This window comes from Mytilus edulis, chromosome 9 (assembly GCF_963676685.1).
Source record: "Mytilus edulis chromosome 9, xbMytEdul2.2, whole genome shotgun sequence".
In the NCBI taxonomy this organism is placed as follows: Eukaryota; Metazoa; Mollusca; class Bivalvia; order Mytilida; family Mytilidae; genus Mytilus; species Mytilus edulis.
Window position 1 is genome coordinate 25,736,763 of NC_092352.1, and position 19,691 is coordinate 25,756,453.

The 19,691-nt window shown below is 32.5% G+C and overlaps 1 protein-coding gene across 7 annotated transcripts in view; it reads left to right on the plus strand.

Annotated features, from left to right (window-relative positions):
• Nucleotides 1-3,022: 3,022 nt before the first annotated feature.
• LOC139487902 (protein flightless-1 homolog) overlaps nucleotides 3,023-19,691 on the plus strand; it is a 46,454-nt gene continuing 29,785 nt past the window's right edge. For 4 of the 7 annotated variants that reach the window (XM_071273114.1, XM_071273117.1, XM_071273118.1 and 1 more), the window contains exons 1-9: nucleotides 3,023-3,111; nucleotides 9,718-9,828; nucleotides 10,127-10,279; nucleotides 12,394-12,479; nucleotides 13,131-13,207; nucleotides 14,793-14,877; nucleotides 15,694-15,797; nucleotides 18,382-18,498; nucleotides 19,069-19,127. In XM_071273114.1, the coding sequence (XP_071129215.1) occupies nucleotides 3,049-3,111; nucleotides 9,718-9,828; nucleotides 10,127-10,279; nucleotides 12,394-12,479; nucleotides 13,131-13,207; nucleotides 14,793-14,877; nucleotides 15,694-15,797; nucleotides 18,382-18,498; nucleotides 19,069-19,127 (855 nt within the window). In that variant the 5' untranslated portion in view covers nucleotides 3,023-3,048. Of the gene's footprint in view, nucleotides 3,112-9,717; nucleotides 9,829-10,126; nucleotides 10,280-12,393; nucleotides 12,480-13,130; nucleotides 13,208-14,792; nucleotides 14,878-15,693; nucleotides 15,798-16,628; nucleotides 16,656-16,694; nucleotides 16,722-16,760; nucleotides 16,788-18,381; nucleotides 18,499-19,068; nucleotides 19,128-19,691 lie in introns of all 7 variants that reach the window. The other 3 variants (XM_071273120.1, XM_071273116.1, XM_071273115.1) reach the window with 3 other exon arrangements.

Sequence of the window (19,691 nt, forward strand, 5' to 3'; positions counted from 1 at the left end):
AAGGGATAAATCGTACTTCGCAAAAACATTAATTACTCTGATTCAAACAAAAAAATCTCTGAAACTGACACTAACAAGATGCTTGTTCAGTTTGAATGTAGTGTTTCTCAACAAACAATCGGCATTACAATGGAAATCGACTTTACTCCTTTTCTTGTTGACTTGTTCATTTGTTCACACGAGACTTTCTTCATATTGGTTCTTTTTATGCGAAATAAAAAGAAGCTAACATTATCCTTTTAACTTCACTTACCGCTTTACTATAGTATATGATAGTCTCTAGCTAAAATTAAAAGTTTGCTGACTGTGTTGAAAACATATATCCCATTGGACTTGAAATAAGGGGCACACCAGTTCAAGTTAAGTCAGCCTCATATATTACCGGTAACCGTTATGCCTAGAACAATGAGGGTCGGTTGAAGACAGAACTTTACGACAAAAGAGATGAGTTCAACTTCCCAACTGTGAACTTTCCATTTCTATGCAGCAACATTCCATCAGCGCCTGCATATTATGGAGTATCTATATAGAGCATTAGTTGATGCGATATGCCAAGTCTTGCATTTACCATCATGGTTTATTTGATAAAGGTTTGCTGCTCAGTCACATTAAGCAACTAAACATAGTTTGAAGTAAGGAGTTGAAGTCATCCCTTCGAAAATTTTACGAACGCCATCACAAGTTGGTTGACCGTTATGGAATATATGTATCACAGATGACGACGGATATCAGTGTTCCAAGCCTCGTAACCATGTCCCCCTTCCCCCCGAAAATGAGCTACCAAATAAGACTTATCACCGGGTTTGTACGTAAATGAGCAACATGCGGAATAGGATCTGCTTACCCTTCCATAGCACTTATTGCGATCACCCCCTTTTTTAGCGGCGTCGTTCGTGTATCTAAGTCTCAATGTTTTGTTTTGTGTGCTATTTTTTGTCTATGTGATTGTGTGTAAGGGGGAGTCTGTCTTCCTAGTAACATATATATTATTAGATATACTGAGGTCTTCTTTTATATTTTTATATAAGTTACAAGATATAAGTGTTATGCGGCAATGCATGTCTGCATTGGCAAGTCTAATAAAGAAAGACACTAGTTTTGCAACACTTGCATTTAACGTTACACGCTTGAAGACGTTAGCCAAAAATAAAAACGTTTATTTAGAATGCACATTTTTAAGATGGCTTTCTAAAATAAATTTTGACGGATTTTATGAGGGAAATACCTTAAAATTTAGATTCATCCTTTTCCTTAGATAATAGATACTAATTTTTTTATTAACAAATTAAGAATTAATATGTCAATGGAATTGAAGATTTGAATAATAAAAATGTCATTACAAAAGCAATCATATATTCTGTTTTAATAAACTACGCACTGCAAATGAACTCATTTATACAATCCAGAATGTCGAGGCGAATGGACTACGATATACATGTATTAAGCATGGAAGTGTCATTGAGTTCTGCACAAATATATACAAGTAAAGGGAACCAGCGGGATCAGTAGCTGTTTTTCTTTCTATTAAAGTGTATTATAGCAGCTGGGAGTGTCGATCATAATAAACTCTGGAAAACACTTCAGTTCCGAGAGGAAATCTTGCCCGTCCAATGAATTGATAGAGCTTTTACCTAAAACATTAAAAGTTTTCTTCACAAGCAACCAAAATATTGCCGTATTCCGATCGTCTGTGAAAAATGTAAAGATAACAATTAGACGTAACAATTGTATATATGTTACATTGTACATAACGTCAAAATCGTATGTGGTGACATTGTATCGGACATTATAGTTTTATCTGATATCTCGTAACTGATTTAGATTAAATTTATTGGAAATTAATATTAAAATAGAGATATTTTTTTGTACTTTTATCCCCTATACTTTTTTTTTATGTAGCGAATAAAACATTATTGCATGAGGTGAAAGGGTGAGCTTTCACGGTACAAAATACTAGTATAAGAATTACTGATTCACTTACGACAAGGTGATTGCTCTGTTTTCCCTTTATTTTGGGACAATTTAGAAAAATGACGGCAATGTGCATGGGACACATTATTTGTGTCATATTTATCCCTTTTTTCAAAATTCAGTCTTTTCGAAGAAAGAAACCGACATGACATCATCGACCATTTATGACGTGCTTGTTCTAGACAAAACATTTATATCGTTTGGTGGAATTTTATATATTATCGTTTTTTAAGATATTCAGAATTTCCCAAAACTTAAAGTGTAACGCGGGACAAGAAAATAATATCCAAAAATGAAGGTTTTATTGATTTTTACCTAATGAAAATAGTCTGTTACATATACAAAATTGCATTATTCGGAAAGTAGAATTTAAAGGCTTTAAAATGATATACAACACTTTAGAATATCAATTTTGATATTTATAAATTAATGACATGAATGTGTCTTGTCCACGATTTCACCAAAACTGAGACTACTATAAGATAGTAGTCTCAGACGGCCAAAATAACACCAGTAGCGTGCGACGTTTCAAAGCATTTAAAGGTTGCTGAGTGTTTCTTTTGATTTGAAAACTAGAATCTAATAGGATTATGATGATTTCATGAAAATCTGAATTAAGACAGACAAAATAGCAAAACTATATATAATTCGCTAGTTTGTCGGCTCTGGGACTTAAAAATAGCTCTAAGGAGGCTTTTTTGCCGGAGCTGGTCAAATAGAATTTGAGAGGCATTTTTTTACCTGGTAAAATAGCCTCTGCCTTCTTTTTTGCCATGGCAATGTCAGTTTATTTCGTCTCATTAATACGAGTTTGCTATCTTTCGCCTCTTTTTTACTTTGATACTTGACACATTGTATAGGCTACATGTTTTTGTCGATATATCAACACTTAACCAATGTAATTAATTCCAATTTTCCAATTTATAGCACATTAGACACTAATCTTAACCAAACTGATTTATTTTCCATAAAAACATGAAAAAGTAAAACATTTGTCACATGTACAAAAATTTAAAAAATAAATAAACACGGAAATTAAATGTCCGTCGTTGGTTTTTCTAAATTATCAAATTCAACATGGCGGCCACTGGAGTGCTACCGTTCGTTCGCGGTGTTGATTTTACTCGTAATGACTTCCAGGTAATGTTTTTATAAGCATATGAAAACTTAAAAGGGTGGTATTCAACATACAAACCCAGCAAACACTTTAGAACAAATCTCTATGTTATAAAACCGCTTTTTACGACCCCCATTGATTCATCAACATCAATGGTTTAAGAGGAAAAAAACTTGAACTGCAAGCATACTTACAAACTGAAAACCCAGACATAGTAGCACTGCAAGAGACCAAAATCAATAACAGCATTGCAACCAATGAATTAATTCCAGACACATTGGGCTATGATATATACCGCAACGACAGAACAGGCAATGGGGGAGGCACAATGTTACTCGTCAAAACACACCTTGACTCAGCACCTGTGAAGATCCTCGAAAATGGATCAGAATCTATTTGGAGCAAAATAGTATTGCAAGGAAAACAGCATTACATAGGAAGCTGGTATAGACCACCTGATGCCCCTTTGGATCAAATACAACTTCTTAAGGACCAAATGGATAAAATCAAGAAACTAGGAAAAGCAAACAAACAACCATGCATTCACATTTTGGGTGATTTTAACTACCGTAAAATAAATTGGCGGACAAAGCTAAATAAAGATACCAACACATGCCTTAATGGTAGTGACGGCCAAGCATTGATAGACATACTAAATGAAGCTAGTGCTGAACAACTCATCCTATTTCCAACCAGGGAAAGTAATACACTAGACCTTTTAATAACAACATTACCAGGGCAGTTCACAGACATCCACTCACCTGATCGGTTGAGCGACCACGACATAGTCATGGGTACTCTGCGATGCACAATACCAAGAAAAATAAGACCAGAAAGGACCTCCTACCAATACTCGAAAGGAAATTACAATCAGATGAGAGATGACTCAAGGGACTTTACCAGAGACAAATACTTCAATGGCCATCAAAATAACAGAAATGTGGAAGAAAACTGGATCATGATAAAAGAATTCATACTAGAAACCACCAAAATAAATGTACCAACTAAAATATTAAAAGGAAAACAGTCAATACCATGGATAAATAAAAACATCAAGACCATGATAAAACGAAAGAACAGAACACATGCCAACTATAAAAGAAACAACAGCATGAGAATAAAACGAAAATGGCAAGAATTAAGACGCAATATTAACAAAGAAATTGAATTAGCCCACAACAACTATGTCAACAACTTAATAGGCGATATAAAACAAGACTCTAAACCCTTTTGGAAATATATCAACAACCAGAAAGCAGACAAACAGGGAATACCACCACTTAAGACTCATGATAATAAGACCGCCGATACAGACCAACAAAAAGCTGAGGCATTGAACACTCAGTTTACAAGTGTATATACAGAGACAAAATATGAATCTGTTCCATACCAAACTCCTCCTGTAGACAAAATGATAAACATCATAGTAACAACAAAGGGTGTAGAAAAAATACTAAAAAATATTAATGCATCAAAAGCGATGGGCCCTGATGGTATACATCCAAGAGTACTTAAAGAACTGGCACCTAACATATCAGAGGTAATGGCTCACTTTTTCCAACAATCCATCAACAGAGGAACCATCCCAGACGAATGGAAAAATGCTAATATATGCCCACTATTCAAAAAGAACGACAGAACCATCCCAAGCAATTACAGACCAGTTTCCCTAACATGTATCACTTGTAAATTACTAGAACACATCATTTGCTCAAACCTAATGCAGCACTTTGAAAAACACAACATCCTAAATAGCCGACAACATGCATTTAGAAGAAGACACAGCTGTGAAACCCAACTTATCAACGTTATACATGACTGGGCAACAGCTATTGATAAAAGGAAACAAACAGATATATTTATTTTGGATTTTGAAAAAGCTTTTGACACCGTACCGCACGAGCTCTTAAAAAGTAAACTTCACAAATATGGCGTGCCCAAAAACATCTTGAATTGGATTGACGCTTTTCTATCTAACAGATCTCAGTGTGTGATAGTAAACGGAGTTAAATCGGAAACATCATCAGTCCTATCAGGAGTTCCTCAAGGAACGGTTCTTGGTCCAATCCTATTTCTAGTCCATATCAACGACATAGCAGATAACGTAACATCAGAAATTAGGCTGTTTGCAGACGACTGTGTATGCTACAGAGAAATTAATACTGAAGATGACTGTGCTGAACTACAGAAGGATATTGATACCCTAGGTAACTGGGCGACAGATTGGGGAATGAGATTTCAACCAGTTAAATGCAACATGATGACATTGAGTCGCAAGAAGAAAACAACATCATTTAAATACACCTTGAAAAATACGGAACTCCAATTTCTAACATCAATAAAATATCTAGGAGTTAACATCACGAATGATCTACACTGGGGTAAGCACATAGAGGAGATATGCAATAAATCTTACAGGACATTAGGTTTACTAAAAAGAAATCTATCCGCATGTCCACTTGAAGTTAAACTCCAGGCCTATAAAGGACTGATACGACCTGTCCTAGAATATGCAAGCACTGCCTGGGACCCACATCAACTATATCTCCAAGACCAACTGGAAAATGTACAAAAAAGAGCGGCTAGGTTTATAACATCAAACTACACTGATTACGAACCAGGAAGTATGACAGCGATTTTAGATCAGCTACAATTACCCTCACTGAAAGACCGTCGTACACAAAACAGATTAATTCTTTTCTGCAAGAATATACATGGTCAAGCAAACTTACCATCTGACCAACTGAAAAAACCATCCCGTACAACCAAGAACATGCACAGTCAACATTTCCTCCGACTTCAAACAAAAACAGACACGTTAAAATACAGTTTTATCCCAAATACCATTAAAGACTGGAACCTACTACCACCGGATATCTTCACCAAAATTCAGACAGCAGAAGAACCAGCTAAAACCTTTAGTGAAATTGTAAGGGGGGCCCAACTTAAGTAAATTACTTGACGCACGCGCGGTGTATTAATATCCTTGGATGTATCACCGTAAACCTATCAAGATCAAGATCAAGATCAAGATCAAGACCCCCACTGTGTGTACATATCCCTATGTTGGATTCGGTTTCAGATTTGTGTTTACTAGCTTATACATTAGTCATTACAATACTCATTTACACATTATGGTGTGTTTGTAACTATTGTTTAAATAAACACACATCAAAAACTCCAGAAGAAATTCAATAAGTTTATTTGCAGGGTTCACACTAGAGGGATGAAAGCTGCTTCATTTCTGGTTTCTATGTCACACTATATAGTCTAGTGCTAAGTCTAGAAATTTATCATTTTATGACAAAAAAGTAGAAATGAAATATTTATCTTTGTCTGAGTATGTTCAGTTGACAATGTTTTTTTTTCAAAATACGAACTCATGGCAAAAATGACTCATCTGTAAAAAACTTGTAGTGAGAACTTTTTATTTGATTAAGCTATGTGAAAACACAGTGGCGGATCCAGAACTTTTCCTAAGGGGGCCCGCTCCAGTCATGCTTCAGTAATTCCCAATATAATCAACCAAATTTTTCCCACAAAAAGGGGGGCCCAGGCCCCCCTGGATCCACCTATGAAACAATAAAACCAAATGTGCTGAAATTTTTAATAATAAATTGTTATAAAGTTCACCTCACTTTATTACCGTATCATCTGTTACAGTAATTATAATTGACAGATCAGCAACTCTCACATGTCTGCACATTCTTAAATAAACATGTAATTAAATAGATCAATTGAAGTTCTTATACACATGTTGTCATTCTGTAGTCTGACCATCAAACGATGTACTTGTTAATAAATTAGTTATAGAAACTGGATTGTATTATTACATAGCAAATATATTACATAAATGCATAACATATATGAAATAATATTAAATCACTTATTTGAGTAGCAAATTCGAGGTTTTGTCACAAATTGGGATTTTGTAGGTTTTTTTTAAATTTTAAACAAATAGGTTTAAATAACATCTTTTTTATTAGTAAAATTGAAAAATATGAACTTTTTGCTTCTTTTAAGTAGCAAGGTTTATGCCTTTGATGCAATCGTTTACCTGAAAATTCTATTTTAGTTGAAAAAATGCTATAATAATGGCTTTACATAATGAACTGATACTTTCTTCAAAGATTTTTCACAGCAGTGGGAGCAATTTTCCTGTGAAGTTCAAGGTTTCATCGTTCAGATTATGTAATAAAATTCTACTGTTCTCTATAAAAATTTCACTGTTCGGGGGTGTTGAAATTAGTGGGGGTTATTACAAGAATGATACTTAAAGAAGTGATTTTTGGGAAGGAAATTCTGGTCTGATACTTAAACAAGTGATTTTTATGTCATTACCCTAGATTCAGTACAAGGTCATCACCTGAAATGACCTGGTCATCCTAGACAACACAGATGTTGGTTCTGATAAATTTAGGAACATAATTAGTCCCTGGATCATTAGTATTTTATATTTAAAGCTACACTAATATTAAATCACTTCTTCTAGTGATTAATTTGTACTACTTAAATAGGTGATTATTAAAGAAAGACAACTCTAACCTCCAACCTTTATGGAAATACATGTAATGTTACTTGAATCAGTGATTTAGAAAATCACTTGTTTAAGTAAGTCCCCTGACTGATAAAGATAAAGACACGATCATTCTTAAAATTTTTTGGCCATATACATGTACATGTACATTTGCATGTATATTACAAAATTCAGCTACATTTAAAACAAAACTTTTACAGACATTTTATTTGAAATACTATTTAAAAACATGTTTGTGTATCCTACAGAAATGTAAATCTGACATAAAGTAATAGTATTAACAGTATTTCAATGTTAAGTGTCGCAATGATGGATAACTTTAAGTTATTACGATAATGACTACAAAATAGTCTGTTGATCAACATACACAATATATGTTTTATTTAGCAATATCAATTTTATAATTCATGTTATCATGGTTATTAAGTGTATGGAATATAATGTATAGTGGTCTTCTAAGCCGAAGATATAAGGGCGCTGCGCCCTGGGTACCTTCTTCTGCGCCCTTCTGCCCTGACGCCTTTTTCCAAAAAATCCATGTGCCGTTTTGGTAAAATTGCCTTTCTTGTTAAATTACACATATGTGATTGCCCCCAACTTAATCATGTCATTACAATCACATATGACATATGGTGATTGCCCCCAAGTTAATCATGTCATTATAATCAATTACAGTGGATAAGACTTCAAATGTGTTAATAACTAGGTCATTTAATTAAGACAATGTACCTTTCTGTCATAAATTTGATAAATGTGTCAAGGAGTCTTTTGCATCACTAAGTCAAAATGGAAGAGTGTATAAATGAAGACTTTCATGAATTTAGAATAGAATTTAAGTCATCAAAATACAACTATGACTTCACACTAAAGTGGTCCATATCAACTTGTGAGCGACAAGCAGACAGTAGTTAACTAACGTAAACCTGTTGGAAATTAATTTTGGAGTTACTTCCCCTGATTTAGCTTATTACAAATTTGTGCTCCTAAAACACTATCTAGTATTTAAAATAGGAATAAATTACCAATTGAATACAAAATTATATAAGAATGTTACCTTAAGGATATAAACTGTCTTTGAACATACCAAAAAAATTATTTTTGATAATCATACTTTTAGCAATCAATATTCTATACATTGTCAATTTAGAAATATATAGAAATAACTCTTTGGATGATGTTAAGTTGTAATCCTACAAAAATGGGTAGTGTGAAGTTTAATTATCATGACAAATCAACTTGATGAAGCTATACTAAATAATTCCTAAACACAAACAATGAAAAAAAGTTTCGAGGGCCAAACTCTAGCTGAAAATTTTGAAATTATACACTTTTGTCACATGTATGCTAAGCTATGAGATATTTAGTATATGTTGGGTTTTTTTTGGAAAGGAGGAAGGGGGGGGGGGGGGGATAGTAAGTTTATTTTGCCTCTTTTGGTAAATAGTGATGGGTTGAATGACTTTTCTAATGCAAATTTTACAGAATGATTAATCAAAACAACAACTTGTGCATCTTTATTAACAACATATACAGTAAAAAATAGAATGTGAACTTGTGATAATCACATAAATGTAGACAAAAGAAATGAGCAGTGCCTTTTCCTATCATAAAAAAGTGCCCTGCCCTCCACTGGCACCCTTCCCCTTTCGATTTCTTGCTGGAGCACTGATGTAATTTAGTTGAAATCTTGTTCATGCCCTAGCTTAAAGAAAATATGCTTTGAATAGGAATTTGCTAAGAACCAAATTCCAAATTGAATTAAGAGAATATTATAAAAACTGAAGCTTAAGATTAAAGATATACAAATGATTCTCCAACATTGAAGGCTATATGGTGACCTTTAGCATGTTTAGATGTATAATTTTGGTGGATGCTAAGCAAACAACAATCATTCTTATATTTTGACTGGTGGAGGTGGGGTGCTGTCTAATCACATTTACCTTTCACCTAACATAATCTTTTATTCACACTTTAAAAATTAGATATTCAATTTGCCATAAAAAATACATTAACATTGTTTGAGAATAGTTGATGTGATACATGTACCGGTACTTATATAGTCTGAACTTATAAGAATTTGTTCTTATTTTAGGATGACAAGTTTCCAGTAGAGATTGCTGATATGTCAGGATTAAGATGGCTGAGACTTAACAAAACAAATTTGGATAAAATGCCTGAGGAAATTTACAAACTGAAAAAACTGGTAATTTAACTGAAATTGTCCTTTTAAATAGTCTTTTTTTTTTTTCTGTTCACTAAAATTTACATGAATTAAGTTTGAAGAGTTTTGCAAATGTATGTACATATATGTAACTTTTATATTAATACCTGAATAATTTGTAGACTGATGTAAGAGATTACTGTTTAATATAGACATACATGTACATGACATGTAAACTTTTGATGCCTTCAGTGTACATTTGTGTGTATAATCTTTTTCATGGTGATGCATAGTTAGTATATAAAATATATTTATGTCTTCATAATTTGTATTTCTATAGGAACATTTTTCGTGTATTAAAAACAACATAAAAGATCTTGGAGATGAAATGACAAAATTGAGTGCTTTACGGACAATAAATTGTCGACACAATCAAATAACAGATAAAGGCATACCTGGTAAAATATTTGATCTGGAAGATTTGCAAGTTGTGGTAAGTTTGAAAAAAGGCAGTTCAACTGTTTTGTTTGATAACTATCTTTCCTATAGGTGTAACAAAGTTTATGTTAGAAGCATTTATCACAGCAATAATTGATCATTTTATTATGATGAAAATGTATAAACACTTTCATTACATACTGGGAAGTTTCTGTAAGGTATTATACATATACAAGAATGACATAGACCTGTACAACAAAGACTATTCCAATACCACGGAGAAAAAACATTCTGCATGTCCTGCATATAATGATCACTTCTATACATAGTGCTTGTTGACAATGTCTTATTCAGCTCATTTATTCTCTGTAATAAGAAATTTATAATTATAATGCAATATGCATGGGTATATAGTAAAACTCGTCTAATGTTTTAACATATTTAACAGCAATGTTTCAGTGACTTACTCATATATCATTAAACATATTTAACAGCAATGTTTCAGTGACTTACTCATTTATCATTAAACATATTTAACAGCAATGTTTCAGTGACTTACTCATTTATCATTAAACATATTTAACAGCAATGTTTCAGTGACTTACTCATTTATCATTAAACATATTTAACAGCAATGTTTCAGTGACTTGCTCATTTATCATTAAACATATTCAACAGCAATGTTTCAGTGACCTACTCATTTATCAAACATATTTAACAGCAATGTTTCAGTGACTTACTCATTTATCATTAAACATATTTAACATCAATGTTTCAGTGACTTACTCATTTATCATTAAACATATTTAACAGCAATGTTTCAGTGACTTACTCATTTATCATTAAACATATTTAACAGCAATGTTTCAGTGACTTGCTCATTTATCATTAAACATAGTCAACAGCAATGTTTCAGTGACCTACTCATTTATCAAACATATTTAACAGCAATGTTTCAGTGACTTACTCATTTATCATTAAACATATTTAACATCAATGTTTCAGTGACTTACTCATTTATCATTAAACATATTTAACAGCAATGTTTCAGTGACTTACTCATTTATCATTAAACATATTTAACAGCAATGTTTCAGTGACTTACTCATTTATCATTAAAATATTTAACAGCAATGTTTCAGTGACTTGCTCATTTATCATTAAACATATTCAACAGCAATGTTTCAGTGACCTACTCATTTATCAAACATATTTAACAGCAATGTTTCAGTGACTTACTCATTTATCATTAAACATATTTAACATCAATGTTTCAGTGACTTACTCATTTATCATTAAACATATTTAACAGCAATGTTTCAGTGACTTACTCATTTATCATTAAACATATTTAACAGCAATGTTTCAGTGACTTGCTCATTTATCATTAAACATATTCAACAGCAATGTTTCAGTGACCTACTCATTTATCAAACATATTTAACAGCAATGTTTCAGTGACTTACTCATTTATCATTAAACATATTTAACAGCAATGTTTCAGTGACTTACTCATTTATCATTAAACATATTTAACAGCAATGTTTCAGTGACTTACTCATTTATCATTAAACATATTTTAACAGCAATGTTTCAGTGACTTACTCATATATCATTAAACATATTTAACAGCAATGTTTCAGTGACCTACTCATTTATCATTAAACATATTTAACAGCAATGTTTCAGTGACCTACTCATTTATCATTAAACATATTTAACAGCAATGTTTCAGTGACCTACTCCTTTATCATTAAACATATTTAACAGCAATGTTTCAGTGACCTATTCATTCATCATTAAAAGGGCTTTAGAGGATACAAAAGTATAATTGACTAGTTAAACAGTACCCAAATGTCCTTTATCCATATTGCACATTTGTGTCATCATGTTTTACTATTTTTTCTTTACTGGCTGATCATAAGTTTTGAAGTGCTTTGAAGGCAGGTGGTCTAAAATAATATATATAGTTATAAAAGTATTAAGATACTATTTCAAACAAATGTAATTTACATGTACCTCAGAAAATAAAAATCTGAGGCAAAATTGTTATTTGGTAAATATTATTGTTAGACTTTAACACAATTTGATGATTTATGTATTAGAAAATTGTTAACATTTTAAAGAAAACGTTGTTGTTAAAAATTAATGTTACATTTTACTTTACAGGATTTGAGTCACAATAAGTTGGAAGATGTTCCACCACTTTTAGAAAATGCCAAGAATTGTATTGTGTTGAATTTGGCTCACAATAAGTAAGTATTAATAAGTATTGAGGAGAAATGTAATCAACTTACATGGTAATCTATTGTTTATATTGTACTTGATTTACTGGAGCTAGGTAACTATCAAGGAATCTGCTTTAATAAACCATGTGGCCTTTCAAGCAAAAAAGAAGAGGATTACAATGCAAAGTAACTGGACTCTAGATTTCCAAAACCATCTGAAAAAATCATATAGAATTGGTTTGATAAATTATCTGAATAAAATCTCAACTTCAGATATTACCAGTACATCTAGTAAGTTATTATATTTCTCAACTTCAGATTCTGTAATAAATGTTTTGAGATTTGTATAATATGTGTATGACTTTAACAAGTATCCCATGATTATTTATGTTGTCTCAATAATGTTCTTTTTTCTTGTTAAATTCCAGTTGATCTTAAAAAAGTTTACACTTATCTTAACCTTCAATGAGTTCATGATACTCAAAAAGGGCCATTTTGTTGCAAAAGAGACTCCTGTTTTTTTCTTCTTTTTTGATATAAGGAGATTGACGTTGTGAGCTTGCATAATAAGGGTATTTTGCACATTAGTTTTAAGTTACTTTTATTATAAGCTGTATTTCTTCAAAGCTTTTGCACAAACTGAAACATTCTTAGATGAATTATCATTGTTTTTTTCAGTATTTCTATGATACCAAATCAGCTGTTTATCAACCTAACTGATTTAATATTTGTGGATCTCAGTGATAATGATCTAGGTAAGGTTACTTTATTCTCAGTTATTTCCCTTGTGTTTTAAAATGAAAGTAGACTTGTTTGATTGAAATTAAAGTTAATGTGAGAATTACCTATTTAAGCAGTATGTTTGGAAAATACTCATTAATATTATTATCTGTCGTCGTCTGTCATCGTCGTTAACTTTTACAAAAATCTTTTCCTCTGAAGCTACCAGACCAAATTTAACCAAACTTGGCTACAATCATCATTGGGGTATCTAGTTTAAAAAATGTGTTCGTTGACCCGGCCAATCAACCAAGATGGCCACCATGGCTGAAAATAGAACATACGGGTAAAATGTAGATTTTGGCTTATAACTCTGAAACCAAAGCATTTAGAGCAAATCTGACAAGGGGGTTAAATTCTTCATTAAGTCAATATCTATATGCTCTGAAATTTTTAGATGAATTGGACAACTGGTTGTTGGGTTGCTGCCCCCCCCCCCCCCCCCCCCCCCCAATTGATATGTTATAAAGAAATTTTGCTGTTTTTGGTTATTATCTTGAGTTCTATTATAGATAGAGGTAAACAGCAATGATGTTCAGCAAAGTAAGATCTACAAATAAATCAACATGACCAAAATGGTCAGTTGACCCCTTAAGGAGTTATTGCCCTTTATAATCAATTTTTAACAATTTTCATGAATTTGGTAAATTTTTACAAAATATTTTCCTCTGTAACATAAAAGCCAAGTTTATTATAGATAGAGAAAATTGTAAGTAGCAAGAATGATCAGTAAAGTAAGATCTACAAACACATCACCATCACCAAAACACAATTTTGTTATGAATCCATCTGTGTCCTTTGTTTAATATGCACATAAACCAAGGTGAGCAACACAGGCTCTGAAGAGCCTCTAGTTGGTTATTATCTTGAATATTATTATAGATAGAGATAAACTGTAAACTGCAATAATGTTCAGCAAAGTAAGATCTACAATAAGTCAACATGACCAAAATGGTCAGTTGACCCCTTAAGGAGTAATGGCCCTTTATAGTCAATTTTTAACAATTTTTTGTAAATTTTTGTCATCTTTTACAAAAATCTTCTCCTGAAACTGCTGAGACAAATTTAACCAAACTTGTCCACAATTATCATTAGGGTATCCAGTTTGTCCGATTACTCTGCACGCGAACCAAAATGGCCGACATGACTAAAAATAGTACATGATAGGGTAAAATGTTGTTTTTGGCTCATATCTCTGAAACTAAAGCATTTAAAGCAAATCTGCTGTAAATGAAATTGTTCATTAGGTCAAGATCTATCTGCCCTGAAATTTTCAGACCAATCAGGCAACTTATTGTTGGGTTAATAGTAAAGGTTGTGTTCCATACATTTATTTCTAGTATTTTTAAAACTAGTATTTTTGATATAAATCCCTTTCCTGTTTCAAGTTAAATTTGGAAGTATATTTTCTATAACAACAGATACAGCCATCTTATGGTGTCACTTTAGAAGTACAGTCTGAACTGAAAAGATGACTGGTCTGAACGCTTGCACTGTAATTATCTTCTCTCATTTGACTATGTGTTTGTCAAGTTCTGAACTTATAATGTTTTATTTTAGAAACACTTCCACCCCAGATGAGAAGATTAACAAACTTACAGACATTAATACTGAACAATAATCCACTGATACATGCACAGCTAAGGTATGATTTAGTCTGTCCTTTATTGGGTTGTGAAGTCCTCTCACTAGACATTGAGCATAGCACCCTGCTCAATTGTACCATCACTAAAGTTGACGTTTTTCCTTTAACTTTCTCAATAAATTCATCCCACTAGCAAAACATCTGTTCTTAAGCTCATGCCATTATACAATAATTTAATTTTGGATGTAACACGTCTTCTGATTGGCTGACGTTGTTTAGTTTATCAGCCCATAGACATAATTTAGTCATGTGACCGTGACGTCATCAACGTTTTTTCATGGTTTTTATCTGGTTCAAATGGGAATTTAGAATTAAATTATAGAAATAACTGTAATATTTTATCTGTCTATTCGAAATAACATAAAAAATGTGGTGCACACTTTAAAATAACCCGCTACACGCATTATTCAGTGTTCACCACATTTTGGATGTTATTTCTTCATAGACAAGAAAAAATATTACAGTCATTCCTTAAATATCTTAGCCACTATACACAATAATTGAGTACCAATATATGAAATATTCATATCTGTGGTATGTTACTTTTATGAATAATAGCCATGTTACATTTTTGAAAATTAACAAATTCTGTCCTTAAGGTGATATATGGATGCCCTTGTAATGTTTCAGACATGCTTAATAATAAACTAAAGGATGAGAACTACCAGTACCAGAACAGTATAAAATGGCAACTATGTGATTATTTCTGTTTTTGTCATTTATTATTATTTGATGAAAACATAATGAGAAGCATTAAAATGATTTCTTAAATATAATTCGAAAATGAAATAAACTTTGTCTATAATTTTTTGACAGACAGCTTCCAGCTTTGACATCATTAGAAACTTTGCAGATGAGAAATACACAAAGAACACTGAACAACTTTCCATTAGGTGTAGACACGCTCACTAACTTACAAGGTACTTATACACAAAGAACACTGAACAACTTTCCATTAGGTGTAGACACGCTCACTAACTTACAAGGTACTTATACACAAAGAACACTGAACAACTTTCCATTAGGTGTAGACACGCTCACTAACTTACAAGGTACTTATACACAAAGAACAATGAACAACTTTCCATTAGGTGTAGACACACTCACTCACTTACAAGGTACTTATACACAAAGAACACTGAACAACTTTCCATTAGGTCTAGACACGCTCACTAACTTACAAGGTACTTATACACAAAGAACACTGAACAACTTTCCATTAGGTGTAGACACGCTCACTAACTTACAAGGTACTTATACACAAAGAACACTGAACAACTTTCCATTAGGTGTAGACACGCTCACTAACTTACAAGGTACTTATACACAAAGAACAATGAACAACTTTCCATTAGGTGTAGACACACTCACTCACTTACAAGGTACTTATACACAAAGAACACTGAACAACTTTCCATTAGGTGTAGACTCACTCACTAACTTACAAGGTACTTATACACAAAGAACACTGAACAACTTTCCATTAGGTGTAGACTCACTCACTAACTTACAAGGTACTTATACACAAAGAACACTGAACAACTTTCCATTAGGTGTAGACACGCTCACTAACTTACAAGGTACTTATACACAAAGAACACTGAACAACTTTCCATTAGGTGTAGACACACTCACTCACTTACAAGGTACTTATACACAAAGAACACTGAACAACTTTCCATTAGGTCTAGACACGCTCACTCACTTACAAGGTACTTATACACAAAGAACACTGAACAACTTTCCATTAGGTGTAGACACACTAACTAACTTACAAGGTACTTATACACAAAGAACAATGAACAACTTTCCATTAGGTGTAGACACACTCACTAACTTACAAGGTACTTATACACAAAGAACACTGAACAACTTTCCATTAGGTGTAGACACACTCACTAACTTACAAGGTACTTATACACAAAGAACACTGAACAACTTTCCATTAGGTGTAGACACGCTCACTAACTTACAAGGTACTTATACACAAAGAACACTGAACAATTTTCCATTAGGTGTAGACACGCTCACTAACTTACAAGGTACTTATACACAAAGAACACTGAACAACTTTCCATTAGGTGTAGACACGCTCACTAACTTACAAGGTACTTATACACAAAGAACACTGAACAACTTTCCATTAGGTGTAGACACGCTCACTAACTTACAAGGTACTTATACACAAAGAACACTGAACAATTTTCCATTAGGTGTAGACACACTCACTAACTTACAAGGTACTTATACACAAAGAACACTGAACAATTTTCCATTAGGTGTAGACACACTCACTAACTTACAAGGTACTTATACACAAAGAACACTGAACAATTTTCCATTAGGTGTAGACACACTCACTAACTTACAAGGTACTTATACACAAAGAACACTGAACAACTTTCCATTAGGTGTAGACACGCTCACTAACTTACAAGGTACTTATACACAAAGAACACTGAACAATTTTCCATTAGGTGTAGACACGCTCACTAACTTACAAGGTACTTATACACAAAGAACACTGAACAATTTTCCATTAGGTGTAGACACACTCACTAACTTACAAGGTACTTATACACAAAGAACACTGAACAACTTTCCATTAGGTGTAGACACGCTCACTAACTTACAAGGTACTTATACACAAAGAACACTGAACAATTTTCCATTAGGTGTAGACAAGCTCACTAACTTACAAGGTACTTATACACAAAGAACACTGAACAACTTTCCATTAGGTGTAGACACGCTCACTAACTTACAAGGTACTTATACACAAAGAACACTGAACAACTTTCCATTAGGTGTAGACACGCTCACTAACTTACAAGGTACTTATACACAAAGAACACTGAACAATTTTCCATTAGGTGTAGACACACTCACTAACTTACAAGGTACTTATACACAAAGAACACTGAACAATTTTCCATTAGGTGTAGACACACTCACTAACTTACAAGGTACTTATACACAAAGAACACTGAACAACTTTCCATTATGTGTAGACACACTAACTAACTTACAAGGTACTTATAGTGTGTTAAAAGATTTCATATCATTAAGCTAGTCTATACAAGGAAAAGTAAATTTTTATGCCTCTCAAACATAATAAGCTTTATTGTAAAAGTCTTTATAATCGCTATATCAAGAGAAACATTCCACATATGTATGTCCATATTATTTAAGACCACATTGCCATAAAAAGTGCAAAGAAATCATATCATTTTTAAAATTCTTATTGAGTGTTAATTGTCATTTACAATTTGCTTGTTATTTTGAAACCTACAAAATAAACCACCTTCACTTACCTGACAGCATTATACATTTGTTTCTTTCTGAATGGGTTGGCAATTCTAATGAAATTTTGGATAAGGAGGCAATTATTTTACTGCATGAAGCTTAGAAGGTTTTTTTGTCAGGTATTTTAGGGAATAATTACCTACTGATGGAATTTAAATATTCACATATTGATTCAATGTTTTGGTTGATACTTTGTAGATATAGATTTGTCTGGCAATGATTTGCCAAGAGTACCAGAGACCTTGTACAAACTGTCGCCATTGAAGCGACTTAATTTGTCCAACAATCAGATTACAGAACTTTCCCTTGTTATAGGTAAATACCACATCTTTTTATTTCTAAATATATTGGTGAATTCTTTAAAGATAATATACAATTGAAATTTTAGATCTAGGTTTTATTTGCAGCCCCTTCAGTGATTATTTGAAAATAGAAATGAGGAATTGCATACAGACATTATATATTATTGGGGATTTTCTCATATAGCATTATCAAGTATCCACTGTAAAGCCTTTATAACAATTAAATTATACAGGAGTGTCCTGTTTTTAACTTAAATTTCTGTTGACAGAGAGTATAGGCTTACAACCACTGTTATGGTAGCCAATCAAATTACTTGATTAGTGTGGATATTTCACTTCACTATATAATTTTAAGGATAACTATTGGTAGGTGGTAAGCAGACCGTGCAAGGGCTGAATAGCCAGTCAAGGTTGTTCAAATTTACATATATAGGTAGATGGTAAAATATTTTGTGATATTATAAAACTATTTACTCATTTGTCTTCCCCATATGAAAAATAATAACTAATGTGTATAGATAAAATTCAATATTTTAAAGAGTATATTTGTAATAATGATTATGCATTTTTTCTTCTATTAAAGATACTTGGGTGAATTTAGAAACACTGAATTTATCTAGAAACAAGTTGACAGCATTACCAGTAAGTTGATTTATCAGTTAAGTTACTATAAATTCAGAAATTATTGCGAAAAAATGCAACAGGAATATAATTACCTTAGCCATATTTGGCACAACTTTTAGGAATTTTTGATCCTCAATGCTCTTCAACTTTGTATTTATTTGGCTTTTTAACTATTTTGATCTGAGCGTCACTAATGAGTCTTATGTAGACGAAACGCGCGTCTGGCGTATAAAATTATAATCCTGGTACTTTTGATAACTAATTGCAATAATTATAACTTGCATTTTGAATTTTTTTATCTGACTTAAACAGGTTTTATCTCAATATTACAAAAATTAAAACACACAGTTTAGTCAAAAATGACAAAATCGGAATAAATGCCTTAATAATAAGTATTGTCTTTACATAAGCATTTGTTTATAAACATTGGTACAACCTGCTAGTAAATTTCAATGTCTTGGTTTCCTCCACCAATAAAAAATGACTGCCATAGTATGGGCTAAAGTGATGTATGTGGTGTTAAACACCAGCAATCAATCGCTCAATAAATCTTTAAATTTAGATGCTCTTTTGGGTCAGAAA